This window comes from Bos taurus, chromosome X (assembly GCF_002263795.3).
Source record: "Bos taurus isolate L1 Dominette 01449 registration number 42190680 breed Hereford chromosome X, ARS-UCD2.0, whole genome shotgun sequence".
Taxonomy (NCBI): domain Eukaryota; kingdom Metazoa; phylum Chordata; class Mammalia; order Artiodactyla; family Bovidae; genus Bos; species Bos taurus.
Window position 1 is genome coordinate 68,038,877 of NC_037357.1, and position 20,140 is coordinate 68,059,016.

The 20,140-nt window shown below is 33.7% G+C and overlaps 1 protein-coding gene across 2 annotated transcripts in view; it reads left to right on the forward strand.

The window, feature by feature from the left end:
• HDX (highly divergent homeobox) overlaps positions 1-20,140 on the forward strand; it is a 214,890-nt gene that overhangs the window by 13,716 nt on the left and 181,034 nt on the right. The window contains exon 2 of one of the 2 annotated variants that reach the window (XM_024988576.2): positions 15,647-15,793. The exons of the other annotated variant lie outside the window; for it this stretch is intronic. Coding sequence (XP_024844344.1) covers positions 15,647-15,793 — 147 coding nt within the window. The remainder of the gene's footprint in view (positions 1-15,646; positions 15,794-20,140) is intronic. 2 annotated transcript variants of the gene reach the window in all.

Genomic DNA, 20,140 nt, shown 5'->3' on the forward strand with positions numbered 1-20,140 from the left:
CCTCTTTGAATAACTGATAGAACAAGTAGTCAGAAAATCAATATAGATACAGAAAATCTGAGCAACATTATTAACCAACATGAACTAATTGACATTATTAGAACTGCCTTTCCAACAACAGCCAAAGATACATTCCTTGCAAAATGTACATGGAATATTCTTTAAAATATTCCTTACATATTCTGCCTGGGCCATAAGACAAATTGTAAAGAACTTAAAACAGTTGAAATAAGTACACTGAACTGGAAATCAATAACAAAGATATCTGGAAAATACTTAAATATTTTAAACAATAAATGGGAAAATCAGTATTTTGAACTGAATGATGATTAAAATAAAATCATGTCCTCATAGTTTTGCTTCACATTTGCCTGATGCTTAATAATGTTGAGCATCTTTTAAATACCTGTTGACCATTTGTATGTCTTTTTCAGAGAAATATCTGTTTAAGCTCTTTGATCACTTTTAATTGGATAATTAGTTATTTTTGCTATTGAGTTTTAGGAGTTCCTTACATATTTTGGAAATTAACCCTTACCAGATATATGATTTCAAATATATTCTTTCATTCTGTAGGTTGTGTTTTCATTTACTTGATTGTTCTTTACTAGGCAGAATTTTTTGGTATGATGTAATCCCATTTGTCTGTTTTTGCTATTGTTGCCTGTACTTTTGGTGATATAACCAAGAAATCATTGCCAAGACCAGTGTCCAGAAACTTTTTCCCTGTGTTTTGTTCTAGGAGATTTACAGTTTCAGGTCTTGTGCTTAATTTTTTTTTAATTGATTTCTGTGTGTGTTTATGGTATTAAACCTGTTAGAATGCCTATTATTAAACAACCAAAAGATAAAAAGTATTGGCAAAGCTGTGGAGAAGTTGGAACCCTTGTACATTGTTGGTGGGATATCAATTAATGTTCAGCAGCTATGGCAAACAATATGGAGATTCCTGAAAAATAATAAAAATAGAATTACCATATGATTTAGCAATCCCACATCTGGGTATATAGTCATCTTTTTGTTTTCATGGATGTGAAACCCAGGGATAGGTTGATATAGAGAGTCAATTATAATGGACTTGAGCATCCTTGGATTTTGTTATCTGTGGGGGTTCCTGGAACCAATCTCCTGCAGATAGCAAGAGACAACTATATCCAAAAGTATTAGAATCAGGATCTTGAAGAGATAGCTGCATACCCATATTTATTGCAGCACTAGTCACAATAGCCATAATATGGAAATAACCAAGTGTCTATCCACAGATGAATGAATAAAATGTAATATATACCTACAATGGGATGTTATTCAGTCCTTAAAGAGAAGGAAATTTTGCCATTTGCAACAACATGGATGAACCTGAAGGACATTAAAGTGAAACAAGCTAATCACAGAACAAATACTGCATGATTCCACTTAAGTGAAGTATCTAAAATAGTCAGAAGCAGAGAATGCAATGGTGGTTGCCGGAAATGGAGGGTGAAGGAAATAGGAAGTTGTTATTCAATGGGTAGTTAGTTTCAGTTATGCCAAATGAATAAATTATAGAGATCTGTTTTAGAACATTATACCTATTGTATACAATACAGTATTGTGCAACATGAACATGAATTTGAGCAAACTTCAGAAGATAGTAGAGGATAGAGAAGCCTGATGTGCTACAGTCCATGGGGTTGCAAAGTGTCAGACATGACTTAGTGACTGAACAACAACAACAATGTTGTGCACTTAAAATTTTGTTAACAGGGTAGGTCTCATTTTAAGTGTTCTTGTTACAGAACAAATAAACAATGAAACACAAGGAAATTCTGGGGGGGGGGGTGTTGGAAATGTTGACAACTTTGACCATGGTAATGGTATCACTGGTTTTTTGTTTAAGGCTAAACTCATCAATTTATAGGCATTGAATATTGTGCAGCTTTTGTACATCAGATATACTTCAGTAAGGCTGTTAAAAAATACAGCCTATCAAAATTTGTAGAATGCAGCCAAATTAGTACTTAGAAGTAAATTTATAGCATTAATTGCTTATAATTAGAAAAGGAGACAGGTCAAAGATCAATAATCTAAGTTCCCATCTTAAGAAACTAAAAAAAAAAAAAAGAAGATCAAATTAATTCCAAATAAAACAGAAAAAAAGTAATGGTAAGAGCAGAAATCAATGTAAATTAAGACAGAAAAACAACAGACAAAAGTCAGTGAAACGAAAAGCTAATTATTTCAGAAGATCAATAAAGGTGATAAACCACTTGTCAAACTGACCAAGACAAAAGAAACAAATTTCCAGTATCAAGAAGAAGAGTGCCACAATATATCCTACAAATATTAAATGGATCATAAAGAAATGGTCTATAAGAAACTTTGCACCTTTAAATTCAGCAACTTAGATAAACAATTTTTTGAAAGACACAAACTACACAAACTCAATTAAGAAGAGCTAGAGAATCTGAATAATATAGAAATTAATGCATAGTTTAAAACTTTCCAAGAAAGAAAGTTCCATGCTCAGATGGCTTCATTGGTAATATCTAACAAAGATTTAAATGGAAATAATTCTATGTAAACTCTTCTAGAACATGAAAGTAGAGAAGGAACATTTCCTAACTTATTACTCTGTTCCAAACCTAATACAATGGAAGAAAATCACAAACATCCCTCACGAATGCAAACTCAAAACTTTTAACAAAATATTTATAAATCAAATAAATATATAAAAGCAATACATCATAACCAAATAGGGTTTATTCCAAGAACAAAATACTGGTTCAACATTTGAAAATCAATCAGCATAACTTATCATATCAAGAATGTAAAGAACAGAATAATATCTATACAATTATCTCAATAGATGCAGGAAAAAGTATTTGACAAAATGCAATATCCATCGATTATAATGATGATAGTGACGTTGCTGTTGTTCAGTCACTCAGTCGTATCCAACACTTGTGACGCCATGGACCGCAGCACACCAGGCTTCACTGTCCATCATCAACTCCAGAGCTTACTCGAACTCATGTACATCAAGTCAGTGATGCCATCCAACCATCTCATCCTCTGTTGTCACCTTCTCCTCCCGCCTTCAATCTTTCCCAGTATCAGGGTCTTCTCCAATGACTCAGTTCTTCGCATCAGGTGGCCAAAGTATTGGAGTTTCAGCTTCAGGAAAAATTCTTCCAATGAATATTCAGGATTGATTTCCTTTAGGATTGACTGGTTTGATCTCCTTGCAGTCCAAGGGACTCTCAAGAGTCTTCTCCAGCACCACAGTTCAAAAGCATCAATTCTTCAGTGCTCAGCTTTCTTCATAGTCCGGCTCTCACATCAATACATGACTACTGGAAAAAGCATAGCTTTGACTAGATGGATGTTTGTTGGCAAAGTAATGTTGGCTTTGTAACATGCTGTCTAGGTTGGTCATAGCTTTTCTTCCAAGGAGCAAGCGTCTTTTAATTTCATGGCTGCAGTCACCATCTGCAGTGATTTTGGAGCCCAGAAAAATAAAGTCTTCCACTGTTTCCATTATTTTCCCATCTATTTGCCATGAAGTGATGGGACCGGATGCCATGATCTTAGTTTTCTGAATGCTGAGTTTTTAAGCCAGCTTTTTCACTCACCTCTTTCACTTTCATCAAGAGGATCTTTAATTCTTCTTCACTTTCTGCCTTAAGGATGGTGTCATCTGCATATCTGAGGTTACTGATATTTCTCTCAGCAATCTTGATTCCATCTTATGCTTCATGCAGCCTGGCACTTCACATAATGTGCTCTGCATAAAGTTAAATAAGCAGGGTGACAATATGCAGCCTTTACATACTCCTTTCCTGATTTGGAATCAGTCTGCTGTTCTATGTCCAATACTAATTGTTGCTTCTTGACCTGCATACATATTTCTCAGAAGGCAGGTCAGGTGGTTTGGCATTCTCAACTCTTTAAGAATTTTCCATAGTTTGTTTTGATCCTCACAGTCAAAGGCTTTGGCATAGTAAATAAAGCAGAAGTAAATGTTTTTTTTTTTCTGAATCTCTCATTATTTTTCAATGATCCAACAGATGTTGGCAATTTGATTTCTGATTCCTCTGCCTTTTCTAAAACCAGCTTGAACATCTGGAAGTTCACAGTTCACCTACTGTTGAAGCCTAGCTTGGAGAATTTTGAGCATTACTTTGCTAGTGTGTGAGATGAGTGCAATTGTGCAGTAGTTTGAGCATTCTTTGGCAATGCCTTTCTTTGGGGTTGGAATGAAAACTGATCTTTTCCAGTCCTGTGGCCACTGCTGAGTTTTCCAAATTTGCTGGCATATTGAGTGCAGCACTTTCACAGCATCATCTTTTAGGATTTGGAATAGCTCAACTGGAATTCAATCACCTCCACTAGCTTTGTTCATAGTGATGCTTCTTAAGGCCCACTTGACTTCACATTTCAGGATGTCTGGCTCTAGGTGAGTGATCACACCATCATGGTTATCTGGGTCAAGAAGATCTTTTTTGTATAGTTCTTCTGTGTATTCTTGCCATCTCTTCTTAATATCTTCTGCTTCTGTTAGGTCCATACCATTTCTGTCTTTAATTGTGCCCATTTTTGAATGAAATATTTCCCTGGTATCTCTAATTTTCTTTAAGAGATCTATAGCCTTTCCCATTCTATTGTTTTCCTCAATTTCTTTGCATTGATCATTGAGGAAGGTTTTCTTATTTCTCAGTGTTGTTCTTTGGAATTCTGCATTCAAATTGTTATATCTTTCCTTTTCTCCTTTGACTTTAGCTTCTCTTCTTTTCTCAGCTATTTGTAAGGCCTTCTCAGACAATCATTTTGCCTTTTTGCATTTCTTTTTCTTGCGGATGGACTTGATCACTGCCTCCTGTCACAAACCTGTCCATAGTTCTTCAGGCACTCTATCAGATCTAATCCCTTGAATCTATTTCTCACTTCCACTTTATAATTGTAAGGGATTTGATTTAGGTCATACATGAATGGTCTCATGGTTTTCCCTACTTTCTTCAATTTAAGTCTGAATTTGGCAATAAGAAGTTCGTGATCTGAGCCACAATCAGCTCCTGGTCTTGTTTTGCTGACTGTATAGAGCTTCTCCATCTTTGGCTGCAAAGAATATAATCAATCTGATTTTGGTATTGACCATCTGGTGATGTCCATGTGTAGAGTCTTCTCTTGTGTTGTTGGAAGAGGGTGTTTGCTATGACCAGTGTGTTCATTTGGCAAAACTCTGTTAACCTTTGCCCTGCTTTGTTTTGTTCTCCAAGTCCAAATATGCCTGTTACTCCAAGTGTCTCTTGACTTCCTACTTTTGCATTCCAGTCCCCTATAATGAAAAGGACAATTTTTTTAGGTGTTATCTCTAGGAAGTCTTGTAGGTCTCCATAGAACCGTTCAGCTTCAGCGTCTTCAGCATTACTGGTCGGGGCATAGACTTGGATTGCTGTAATACTGAGTGGTTTGCCTTGGAAATGAATGGAGATCATTCTGTAATTTTTGAGATTGCATTCAAGTACTGCATTTTGGACTCTTTTGTTGAGTATGATGGCTACTCCATTTCTTCTAAGGGATTCTTGCCCACAGCAGTAGATATAATGGTCATCTGAGTTAAATTCACCCATTCCAATCCATTTTAGTTCACCTTTTCCTAAATGTTGATGTTCACTCTTGCCAGTGCCTGTTTGGCCACTTCCAATTTGCCTTAATTCATGGACCTAACATTACAGGTTCCTATGTAATATTGTTCTTAACAGCATTGGACTTTACTTCCATCACCAATCACATCCACAACTGGGTGTTATTTTTGCTTTGGCTCCGTCTCTTTGTTATTTCTAGAGTTATTTCTCTACTCTTCTCCAGAAGCATATTGGGCATCTACCGACCTGGGGAGTTCATCTTTCAGTGTGCTATCTTTTTGCCTTTTCATTTTCATTTAAACATTATACTCTAGGCCTTAGGCAGGCACAATAAGAAATAAAAGGCAGATGTATTGGAAACGAAGAAATAAGTCTTTCTCTCTTTGTGAATGACATAATTGTTTAGAACAGACCAGACAATCAATAAAAAAGGCTTCTGAAACCAATAAATGAATTATTTAAGTCAATATACCAAAATCAGTTGTATGTTGATATACTAGCAATGAAAATTGGATTTTTTTTAAAAAAGGACTCCAGCTCTATTGACATGTAATTCACAAATGAAAATTGTGTATGTTTAAGGTGTACAATGTGATGTTTTGATATGTATTATGAAATGATTAGTACAATCAGGGTAATTCATATATCCATCAACTCACATTTTTCTGTTTAGTTCTTTTTTTTTTTTTTTTGGTATAGTGAGACCACTTGAAATCTACTCTCAGTAAATTTCAATATACACTATGTTATTTTTAGCTATAGTAACCATGATTTTTAAAATACCATTTATAATAGTCTCCTTAAGTCTCCCCACACACAAGAAATGCATAGGTATGTATTTAATAGACTATGTACTGACTCTGTATACTGAAAACTATAAAACTCTGAGGAAAGAAATCAAAGAAGATCTAAATAATTATAGAGAAATATATCATATTCATGCTTTAGGAGACATACTAGTTGTCCCTACACTGATTTATAGATTCAATCCAATCCCACCAGAAATTTTGCAGGTACCAAGAATCTGATTCCAAAATTCATATCAGGATGAAAAGGTTGTTAATAGCTAAATTGATTTTTAAAGTACAGTTTTGGAAGAGTTACACTTCCTGATTCAAGACTTACAATAAATCTATAGTAGTTAAGACAATGTGGTTTTGATTAAGGAATTAACACTTTGATCAATGGAACAGTAAAAAGTGACTAGAAAGAGAGGCATACTTAGGTGGTTAAATGACTTTTACCACAGATGAAAAAGCAGCTCAATATTTTTTTTTCAATTAGTGACACTGGAACAATTGTATATCACAATGCAAAAAATAAATAAATAAATAAATAAAACTTTGACCTGTACTTCATACCTTATACAAAAATCAACTCCAAATGGATCCAAAACCTAAATGTGAAATGCAAAAATATAAAGCGACTAAAAGAAAACATAGGAAAAATATTTGTGACCTTGTGTTAGATAGAGATTTCTTAGATAAGACACTAAAAGCACAGTCCATATAATGAAAGAGTAGTGATAAATTGGACTCCATCAAAATTAAAAACTGCTCTGTAAAATACACTGTTACTAAAATAAGACAAACTTCAAATGAGGAAAAAATTTATTTGCAAGTAATATTTCTCATAAAGGACTTGTAGGCAGAATATGTAATGAACCCTGCAAGTTCAACAAGAAGAAACAACCAATCCAATTTAGAAACTTGAAAAATATTTGGAGACGTCTACGGAGAAGGTGTGAATGACAAATAAGCATATTAAAAGATACTCAATGTCGTTAGTTACTAGGGAAATACAAATGAAAGCTACAATAATAACATACAATTACACAACTATTAAAATGGTTATTTTTTTAAAAAAATCTGATAATAATAAATATAGTAAGGAATTGAAACTTCCATAGAATGTTGGTGCAAAAGCAAATTTGTACAGAGACTTTTGAAAATGGTTCAGCAATTTTCTATAAAGTTAAGCATACATTTACTGAATAACCAGCAATCATAATCCTAGGTATTTACTCAAGAGAAAAGGAAACATATTTGGAGACAGAAACCTGAACACAAATGTTTTTAACAGTTTTATTCATAATAGCCACATGTCCTTCAATGAATGAATGGATAAACTCTGGTATTCTTACCATGGAATTCTCCTCTGCAAGAAAAGGAGAAAACTATTGATAAAGACAACATAGATGAATCTCAAATACATTATGCAAAGTGAAAGAAGCTAGTCTCAGAAAAAATACATACTGTATTATTCTGTCTATATGGCATTCTATAAAAGTGAAAATAGGAACAGTATAGTAATTGTCAGGGACTGGGAGGCTAGAGAGACTGATTACAAAGAAGGAGCATAAGGGATATTTTAGAATGACAAAACTGTTTGTTGTTGTTGTTGAAAGTCTTCAGTTCGGTTCAGTTCAGTCTTTCAGTCGTGTCTGACTCTTTGCGCCCCCATGGACTGCAGCATGCCGGGCTTCCCTGTCCATCACCAACCCCTGGAGCTTGCTCAAACTCATATCCATTGAGTCAGTGATGCCATCCAGCAATCTCCTCCTCTGTCGTCCCCTTCTCCTCCTGCCTTTAGTCTTTCCCAGCATCAGGGTCTTTTCCAATGAGTCACTTCTTTGCATAACGTGGCCAAAGTATCAGCACTTGAGCTTCAGCATCAGTCCTTCCAATGAATTTTCAGGACTCATTTCCTTTAGGATTGACTGGTTGGATCTCCTTGCAGTCCAAGGGACTCTTGAGCGTCTTCTCCAATACCACAGTTTAAAAGCATCAATTCTTCAGCACTATGCTTTCTTTGTGGTCCAATTCTCACATCCATAAATGACTACTGGAAAAATCAAAGTTTTGACTAGACAGACCATTGTTGGCAAAGTAATACCTCTGCTTTGTAATATGCTGTCTAGGTTGGTCATAGTTTCTCTTCCAAAGAGCAAGTATCTTTTAATTCCATTATTGCAGTCACCATCTGCAGTGATTTGGAGCCCAAGAAAATAAAGTCTCTCACTGTTTCCATTGTTTCCCTATCTATTTGCCAACAAGTGATGGGAAAGGATACCATGATCTTCGTTTTTTGAATGTTGAGTTTTAAGCCAGCTTTTTCACTCTCCTCTTTCACTTTCATCAAGAAGCTGTTTAATTTCTATTCACTTTCTGCCATAAGGGTGGTGTCATCTGTGTATCTGAGGTTGTTGATATATCTCCTGGCAATCTTGATTCCAGTTTGTGCTTCATCCAGCCTGGGATTTTGCATGATGTACTGTGCATATAAGGTAAATCAGCAGGTTGACAATATACAACCTTGACATACTCCTTTCCCAATTTGACATCAGTCTGCTCTTCCATGTCTGGTTCTAACTGTTTCTTCTTGACCTGCATACAGATTTCTCAGGAGGCAGGTAAGGTGGTCTGGTATTAATATCTCTTTAAGAATTTTCCAGTTTGTTGTGATCCACACAAAGGATTTAGCATAGTCAATGAAGCTGAAATAGATGTTTTTTTTTTTTTTTTCTTTCTGGAATTCTCTTGCTTTTTCTATGACCAATGGATGTTGGCAATTTGATCTTCGAATCCTCTGACTTTTCTAAATCCAGCTTGAACATCTGGAAGTTCACAGTCCACCTATTGTTGAAGCCTAGCTTAGAGAATTTTGAGTATTACTTTGCTAGCATGTGAGATGAGTGCAACTGTACAGTAGTTTGAGCATTCTTTGGCATTGCCTTTCTTTGGGGTTGGAATGAAAACTGACTTTTCCAGGCCTGTGGCCACTGCTGTTTTTCACATTTGTTGGTGTATTTGGTGCAACACTATAACAGCATCATCTTTTAGGATTTGAAGTAGCTCAACTGGAATTCCATCACCTCCACTAGCTTTGTTCGTAGTGATGCTTCCTAAGGCCCACTTGACTTCACACTCCAGGATGTCTGGCTCTTGGTGAGTGATAACACCATCATGGTTATCTGGGTCATTAAGAGTTTTTTTGTATAGTTCTTCTGTGTATTCTTGCCACCTCTCTTAACATCTTCTGCTTCAGTTACGCCCATACCAATTTGTCCTTCATTGTGCCCATCTTTGCATGAAATGTTCCCTTGGTATCTCTGAGTTTCTTGTAGAGACCTCTAGTCTTTCCCATTCTACTTTCCCCTCTATTTCTTTGCATTGATCACTTAGGAATGCTTTCTTATCTCTCCTTGCTATTTGGAGCTCTGCATTCAGATGGATATATCTTTCCTTTTCTCCTTTGGCTTTTGCTTCTCTTCCTTTTTATTTGTAAGGCCTCCAAACAACCAGTTTTCCTTTTTGCATTTTTTTTCTTGGAAATTGTTTGAAGCTTGTATTCAGGACAAAAACAGCCAGTTAGAACCAGATGTGGACCTGCCTGGCTCAAAATTGCAAAAGGAGTATGACAAGGCTATATGTTGTAACCCTGCTTATTTAACTTATATGCAAAATGCTGAATCACAAGCTGGAATCAAGATTGCTGAGAGAAATATAAAAAAGTCGCAGATATGCAGATGATACCACTCCATTGACAAAAAGTGAAGAGAGTAAAGAGCATCTTGATGAGAATGAAAAATGAGAGTGAAAGAGCTGGCCTGAAACTCTACATTAAAAAACTTAAGACCATGGCATCTAGTCCCATCACGTCATGACAAATAAAAGGAGGAAAGTTTGAAGTAATGACAGATTTTATTTTCTTGGGCTCCAAAATCACTGAAGACTGTGACTGCAGCCATAAAATTAAAATATACTTGTAAGGAAAGCTATGACAAACCAAGATAGCATATTAATAAATAGAAACACCACTTTGCTGACAAAGGTCTGTATAATCAATGCTATCATTTTTCCAGTAGTCATGTATTAATGTGATTGTTGGACCATAAATAAGGCTGAGTGTTGAAAAATTTATGCTTTGGAATTGTGCTGCTGGAAGAAAACTCTTGAGAGTCCCTTTGATTGCAGGAAATCAAACCAGTCAGTCCTAAAGGAAATCAACCCTAAATATTCATTGGAAGGACTGTTGCTGAAGCTGAAGCTCCAATTCTTTGGCCACCTGATGTATAGAGCTGACTCATTGGAAAAGACTCTGATATTGGGAAAGACTGAGGGCAAGAGGAGAAGGGAGCAGCAGAGGATAAGACAGATAGCATCACCAACTCAATAGATATAAATTTGAGCAAACTCTAAGAAATAGTAGTGGACACAGGAGCTTAGTGTGCTACAGTCCATGGGGTCTCAACAAGTCAGACACAACTTTGTGACTGAACAAGAAGTTTCAAAGTGAATAATAATAATGGATTAAAAAGACAATGCTAATAGACCTCTATTGGCCAAGATAAAGATATTCAAGTTATTAACCTAAAGCTCAATCATGTGTAAAGAAATAAAGAAAAAATTAAAGGTTTTGATGTTGGAAATAATGTCTTCTATTTGAGTTGTTGATGATTTTATGGATTCACTCCATTTTCAAAATCAGGTTTTTGAAGAATGAGTACTTAAGAATATATATATATATATATATATATATTTTTTTTTTTTTTTTTCAAATGGTTTAGCCCCTTAATACATTGCAAGTGCGTGTTATTCTCTCAGTTGTGTCTGACTCTGTGTGACACCCTGGACTGTACCCTGCCAGTCTCCTCTCTTCATGAAATTCTCCAGAAAAGAATACTGTAGTGGGTAGCCATTCCATTCTCCAGAGTACCTTCCTGACTCTGGGATTGAACTGGGGCCTCCTGCACTGCAGGCAGATTCTTTACAGTCTGAGCCACCAGGGAAGCCCACTTAATACAATTTAAGGCGTTATTAAAACTGGTTTTAAGTATGATATCTGATATATAAAAACAGTGTTTCATAGGAATTTATCTGAAATATTCCAATGTGAAAATACAGTCTTAGCTATCTGGAACTCCTAAGGGACAGTCATTCCTCAAAGTTGTATTTTTCAAGTACTTCCAAAGCGGTATATCTAAAATATTTCACTCATTGCTCTACTTGGTTGCATAGAACATGCTGAACATAATTTAATCATTTCCCAGTGGCTCAGGGTCTTCATTTAAAAGCCAAATTCTAAAGCAGAGAACAACCTAAGAAATTTCATATGAATATGATAAATAAACTGAAAGGTCTCATTATCCTAAAAATATATAAATATGTTACAACTGTAACAAGCTTTAGAATTTAAGAAAAATAGGAATTCCCTCACAGTCCAGTGGTTAAGACTTCACACTTCTACTGCAGGGTGTTTGGGTTCAATCCCTGGTCAGGGAACTAAGATCCTGGAAGCCGCAGGTCATACACACACACACACACACACACACACACACACACACACACACACACAAAAACAAACTAAGAAAAATCAGCTCACATATCTTAAATTATTTGTAACAGTCCAAATTGGTAAATAAAACAAGTCATATAATCCAGAATTTTACTGAGTAGGAGATAGATGCTCATAGAAATTAAGTGATTTACCAAATACTCTCCAGTGAAGCTAAAAAGTAAGGCACAGGTTGTCTTATTACTTGTGGGATGGCATATGCTCAGTGGTTGCTACAGTACAAAGAGTATTATACTCATGAGGTAAAGCTAAATGACTTGTTATTTTGATATTTAATCCTTTAATTCAATTACCTTCCCTTACTCAACCCAGTGGGTCTCAATTTTCATGAATCGAATGGGTTGTCATTTTATCTCCCACATAAATAACAACCCAACTTTTAAAATGAAAAAATTTTCAACTCTTCCTGATGTTTGTACAGATGATTAAGAACTTCATGCATTCAATAACTTGCCTCTTTATAGGCCAAGATAATGAGGGCAGCAGGAGATAATAAGTTATCTTGATTATAGGGTATATTTAGTTGAGCAGGTAAAGAATGAACTTTTTGAGAAAAAAATTCATAACATTTCTAAAATACATAATATTATACACACTATGTGTGTGTACAAAAGCTTAAATGAAAAAAATATAACATTTTGGTTTCATTTCTTGACTAAAATATGAATAGAATGCTAGATTTCTAATTTACATTCACTCAAAACTTTGATATATTTCCATTTATTCTGGCATTTGGTATTACTGCTAAAATCTAGAAAGCTTACTATTTTAGTAATTTAAAAAATATTTGAATGATGTTTGAAACATCTAATACAAATCTTAGAATATAAAGAAATACTATGTTGTAAATAAGACAAAATTTACATGTTAAACAGTATTATTAACTAGAGATATTGTTCAAATTTCACAAAATTTTATGCTAGTATCCATTATTTGTTTTCAAATTATTCAAGATTCCTCATTGCATTTAGTCACACTGAACAGTTTCAGCTGTATGGAAAAAATTTTGATAAATGTTTTCTTTCTGGAATTGAGCTTTGCTTGTATATTTTTGAGATTAAGTCAGAAAGAAAAACACCAATACATATTAACGCATATATATGGAATTTAGAAAGATGGTAATGATGACTCTATATATGAGACAGCAAAAGAGACACAGACGTAAAGAACAGACTTTTGGACTCTGTGGGAGAAGGCAAGGATGGGATGATTTGAAAGAATAGCATTGAAACATGTATATCATCATCTGTGAAATAGATCGCCAGTCCAGGTTCAATGCATGAGACAAGGTGCTCAAGGCTGGTGCACTGGGATGACCCTGAGGAGTGGGATGAGGAGGGAGGTGGGAGGGGGTTTCAGAATGGGGAACACATGTACACCTATGGCTGATTCACGTCAATGTATGGTGAAAACCACTACAATATTGTAGTGGTTTAGTAATTAGCCTTGAATTAAAATAAATTAGTTAATTTTAAAAAATAAATTAAAAAAATATTTTTCTTTCCATTTTTGTACTGTTGGATATTTTCTAATTTTCTTTGTTATGACTTCTTAGATACACCCAGCATTTAAAAGCAGACATTTAATCTCCAAATTCACGGGATTTTTAAAGTATCTTTGATATTACTTTCTCATTTTGATATTAATTTCTCATTTAAATGCTTTCTTCTCTGCAATCACCCTCTGTGTTTTTTCAGTCTTTTAACTTTATTGAGGCTTTCAATGGCTAAGTCAAAGATCTCTCTTGGCAAATGTCACATTGCACTTGAAAATATGAGGGTCATTTCTTAATATCTTTTGATATTGATTTCTAACATAATTTCACAGTGATAAGAGAACAGACTCTATGATTTCAATACCTTTAGACCATGAAATTTTTCACCTTGTTTTATGTCCCTGGATATGGTCCAGTGTCTTCTGGCTTATACTCTGTGGGAACTTGAATAGAATTTGTATCCTGCTGTTGTTTGAAAATTATATAAACCTTAACTATGTTGAATCGTTTCACAGTGCTTTTCCAGTCTACTATATCTTTCTACTTTTTTGTCTATTCATTCTATTAATTTTTGAGAGTTTGATATTGAAACTCCAACTAAAAATCTTAATTTATATAATTAAAAAATCAATTATAACATATAGTTGAACTATAATATATGTAACTTTGTTCTAAATTTTCCTCAAATCTCATTCCAAAGTACCTTACTTCTTAATCCACACCAGATGAGGTATTTCAGGTATTTGAACTTCATCTCCTGATTGTAGCTGAACCATTTAGGAAAAGGAACCTGAAATTGCTCTGAAAACTGGCATACGTGATAGTAATATTGCTTTGATGAATATTGTCCATACACTCTGGCCCAAACATTCTTGAAAATTTGGTCAGTTTTCAGATAAGAGGTTTACATTTCCACATTGGCATTCTCTTTGTAATTTGTTTCTGAATGTTCCTACCCTCTTCTACATGTGAATTTCTCTCATCAAATCTCTTAACATTATATAGGAAGACATTTGTATGGTCAAGAAAAAAAAAAGCCATATGTACAGATTGCACTGGATATCTACATGACTGTCTTTAATTTCTTTATGAAACTTCTTTATTGTTCAACATATTTTTAAAAGGGAAGTTATTTTCCACATCAGTGTACTTAGTTGTTTGCATACCCAGCATATTAGAATGATTTCTGTTTGGTTTGTTTTTGTTGCTGCTGTTTTCCTAATTTTAAAAGGATTCATTCCTTGGAAAGAAGGTTTTATTTCTGTCAGCTTTTAGGAATAACAGTTTTGATGTGACAACTTTTAAAAGAAACCTGAAATTGCCTTTATCTAATTATGTGTTCTTCTTTGTAAAATATACTACTGGAATTCATCTCCTTTATGAAGAGCTTGGCTTGCCTCTTATTTGTGAGATTCCCAGAGTTGTTCCCTTAATATTAAACATCTTGCCTATTAACAGGAAGAGTACTGTGTTTTTTAAAAAAAATTTCTCTTGCCTAATTATGAGTCAGTTACAAGTACATGGTTTATTTTTAGGAAAATGTACATGATTTTTAATTTGGGTTTACATACTGCAGCTGTTAAAAATAATTATTTTGTTTAGTATTGCCTAAAGCAAACACATTTTCACAGTCACTGAACCTTCCTGGTTATTTTTAAGCTTTAAAGAGAGATTTTGACTTCTGTATAAAATGAACCCCTTTATCCCAGAAAAAAGAAAAAAAATATAATAAAAGCATCTTTTTGTTCCAGAGCACAGCTTCTATCTGTAAGACATATGCCAGATGCTTTGCTTGACAAAGAACAGTGAGTTTCCCTGTCGATAATTGAACATCTCTGGTTTTACTAGCCATAAATATTTATTTTGGTGAAAGAACTTTTTCTTTCCTTATGCACTGACACTATCCAAATAAGGACTTTCTTATTTTTTATCTTTAAAGTTGATATTTTTTTCTGAACAAGTTCAATAAGTGTTCACATTATGCATAATTTTCAGTGAGAACCTGTCTCCCTTTGGCACACGAATTATTGCCCATTACTGAAAAAATTTCACTTAAAAAAAAATATAACAGCTTGAAAGCACTAAAGTTATTTTAAAAAACAAAAACATGCAAATTCTACACATACCCATTTTTTATTCCAATTTTCAGAGTATCTTCTTTTATTTTTAGATGAATCTACGTTCTGTATTTACTGTAGAGCAACAAAGGATTTTACAACGTTATTATGAAAATGGAATGACAAATCAAAGTAAAAATTGCTTTCAGCTCATATTACAGTGTGCACAGGAGACTAAGCTGGACTTCAGTGTAGTCAGGGTAAGTATTCAGGTCTTAAACTCTTGAATTTAATACTTTTTATTGCAAGGAATAATTGCTTAATATGAGAAAAACTATCAGGGTATGAAGTCACTAACTTTATAAACAGCTTAATTTCCCTTGTATAAAATTACTATTTTTAATAAAGACAATTATTTAGTATATTTTTTTCTACTAGCTTGAAAGCACTAAAATTTTTCATTTTAAATATATCTTTAAAAAATTTCCAGTCCTTTGAACTAATAGGTACCTTTAGGATTAGTTGTTGATCTCATGCTTTGTTTATATCTAGAATAATATAGATATAACCCTTCAAATTGATATCAGTAAAACATGCATTTACCAAGGCACTTCGCATATTTTCTTGATGTGTTTAAATTTTTTCATTGGGCACTTACAACTTTAGTATTTATGTCTTTTTAGGAAAACCTAGCCTTTTATAAATGCCACATCTCTTTCTAAGTAATATGTATGTATTTTAATGGGTTACAAGGTAAGGGACAGAAAATCCCTAGGGAAAAAAACTTCCTTTTTTTTACAATCATAGTTATTCAGCTATTAAAAATGAGAGCTGCTACACATTTGGGAAAGGCAGTGAGAAGGTGACAGAGAGGAGGCAAGAGATAAATGTAACAGAACTAGTCACAGATTTCATAGTGAGAATATAGGTCCTTTTATGATTGTCTGAAAATGCTATAAATCCTGCTGGTTTGAAAATTTAGGGATTCAAAGATTAGCAACTTCCCCAACTTTGTCATTCATTAGGCTAATTTGGTAACAGAAAGGACTCTAAGTTTATTTTTCTGTTGAAGTAACATTCAAAGACCCCCAAAGATAAAATATCTTGATAAGAATTCTTTGGAAAATCTATTATTTTGACTGAAGGATATATTTACCTTCATATAGGGGATTATGCCACCAATTCTAGTGGGGGTGGGGGTGGATATCCAGGATATCTGTGCTGAGATCATACTCAGATTTGTGTAAGAACTACAAATGTCTCTTACTGATAGCTCTAAATTACCTATTTGTAGTCCCTTTGGTAAATTTGAGGGAAAAAACTAATTGACTTAGGAAAATTTTTAAATGTGTAATATTTCAAGTTGATGAGATTTCTATTTTATAAGTAAAAACTAGTTTTTTTTTTTTTTTTTTCCTGCAGCAACTTCTTTCTTTTCTTATCTCTCTTTTTTTTTTTTTTTTTAACCATTATTTTAAAGTGAAAAGTCTTAGGCAGCTACTTTGTGGACTGTGACTTTTCATATTTCCAAATTTCTATTGCAGTCTTCCCACTAATGACTTATTTGACTATACTTGAATATTGAGAGTGTTGAAATACAAAGGCTTATATTTATGCTCCAAACGGTGTGAAATCTAAATAAATAATGGAAATGAAAGAAAGGAACTTTATAGAATGCAAGTTTGCAAGTAAAATATTACATAAATTATATGGAATGGTGTAAAATGGATTCATTCTCTCTGTTCTAGGTGAGTGTAAATTCTACAGAAATTCCGTCTTCCTAATCTAAATTTCAGCACAATTTTGGTGGCTTTTTAGCCAGAGGAGAAGTGAGTTGTTTATAGACTCACTATTCCACAACCTCCCCTGCCTCTGATATTTTGCTAGGTCTACATATTCTACTTAAAACAGATCTTCCCTTATTATTTTAATAGAGTACTTATTGTGCTTTTTCTCAAAAGAACTGAAATCTCACTGTACTAAGAACTTGATCCCAATGTGTAAAGAACTTAAAAGGTTAAAACACCTAGTCTACACACACACACGTATATATACGTGTGTGTGTGTATATATATATATGCTTTCCTGGTAGCTAAGCTGGTAAATAATTCACCTGCAATGCAGGAAACCCCAGTTCAATCCCTGGGTTGGGAAGATTTCCTGAAGAAGGGATAGGCTACCCACTCCAGTATTCTTGGGCTTCCCTGGTAGCTCAGATGGTAAAGAATCTGCCTGCAGTGCGGGAGACCTGGGTTTGATCCCTGGGTTGGGAAGATCCCCTGGAGGAGGGGATGGCAAATGCACACCAGTATTCATGCCTGGAGAATCCCATGGACAGAGGAACCTGGTGGGCTATACAGTTCATGGGGGTCACAAAGAGTCAGACATTACTGAGTGACTAAGCGCAGCATATCTATATATCTATATATAGATATATATTGTGGGGTAAAAGAACAGGAAAACAAACAAGGAAGTATAGAAAAAGGAAAAGTTTGGAGACACTGAATTTCTAAAAAGTTGACTGAAAAATAATTTTATGGACACCAAGGATAGGTTACCCAAGTTCATTATCTTTCTTTTTTTCTATGTAGTATCATTTTATTAGTTCCAAATCCCAAATGCTCATCATATCAATTTTGATTGACCCATTTTTTTCCCTCTCACCAATGAAACTTTTGGAATGAGAATCATTTATACTCTATATGCATTGGTCAATTTTGGATCCTGTAGCTGAATGACTTAGTAAAATTTAATTCAGTTATTGGGAACCCTTAGGCAATGAAATTGCTTTATTTTTGACATTTTAATATAAAGTATTTCTTAACTATATACTTTCCTACTTTATTTGAATAGAGACTATTGAAAATAAGTGAATCTTTACTTTTTGACTCAGTTTTACTGTGGAAATCAATTACTATACTGTGCTATAAAATAATAATGCTTATAACATGGTAAGGTATACAAGGTGATTTTCTCCTTTACTAAAGAACCCCAGAGATTTAACAATTTCTCACATCAGTTCTCTTATGATTTTCCTTTCTTCTTTTTAGTGAGTAATATGTAATGAAAATTATTAGTTTTAGTGCTATCAAGGTGTTTCCAACAGCAATCACAATTACCAATGCCCCTCTTGTTTTGTTATTTCTAATTTGCTATAGATTAGGATACCAGGTTTGGTAAAAATTATGTGTAAAATAAGATTAAGTGTTTTAAGATCAAGGATTTTCCTTTCAGTAAAGTACATGGATCTTGTGACATCTATATTGGCTGCATTCTGAACAAGTGAGATTTTTAGATACCTGAGTTTCATATTCATTTGATACTCTATTGCATTTTGCTTTTCATGGGTATATGATATAAATATCTAATAAACTATTTAAGTAATTACATATGTGAACTATAAAACTATTAAAGTAAGCCATAAATTTGCAATGTAATAATATCACTCTTAAAATTATTGTGTTAAGATAGATACTATGATGGGAAAATGGTAGGTTGTTTGTTTTCTTAGAAATCTTGCCCAGAGCTGCCCTGCAGATGTAGTAGATCTTGAGTTCAAATTTTATCAATTCACTATGCTTTCCAATTGGAAATTTTTAAATTTTAAAATTACAAAGCATCATGCTTCCTGTGCATATTCTTCTTACTTGAAAAGTCATAACACAGTGACTTATTTTGAGTATTTGTAATATTCACCTTTTTGAACCATAAATTAAAATTATTCTTATTCACAAACATTTATTTTTAAATATTACTCTTGAGTATATACTTTAAAAACTTGTATTTTTTCCCCTTACCTCCTTCTCTTGTGACATTTATATTCATTTGTCTCTCTGCTTGTAATCCTCACTTCTACTCTTAGGTAAACTACATAAGAGTGAGTTTTAAATTCCCACAGCCTCATGTGAAGCAAAATGGAGTGAGCACTTCTGTTTCTGGAACATTTTATTAGATAAGCACTAATTATAAAATTAAAATGACCCACAGAAGTGGCCAACTCCATTTCATGAATTTCTCACCATAGTGAAAGAATAATGTTCATTGAGGTCAAAATTAAATTGATTTTGATTCCTTGCTCTGCCGATAACTGGTCAGGAGATCTTTCTACAAGCTACTTAATATTTCTGAATCTCAGTATCTTCATTTATAAAATTAGAAAAATTATGCCTAGCAAAGTAGCTTATATGTATGAACACATAATGGAATTCAGTGTTAGCTTTTATTTATAGTTTTACAATATCTGATGTTGTATACAATATAAATATACATTGAAAATTGGATGACTTGTGCAGTCTTCAAAAGTACATCCCACTAAATTAACCAAATACACCTAGTACCATGTTTATGCAAGACTAGGTCATTTAATGTTTTCACTTATTTATTTTTTGAAGTTCTTAAATAGATTAATGGGTTTTAGTAGTTTAAAAGATGATATGCATTTAAAAATAATTATAAATTTTGCTGATTGTTTTATGGAGTATAATATTTATTGTACATTTTAAGAGGAATAATGATTCATTGTAATAATACTAAGATTGTTATAATACTTATATAAAAGTACATATTTTGTAATCAAATCTTAAATGCCAACCACTGGTATTATTTTT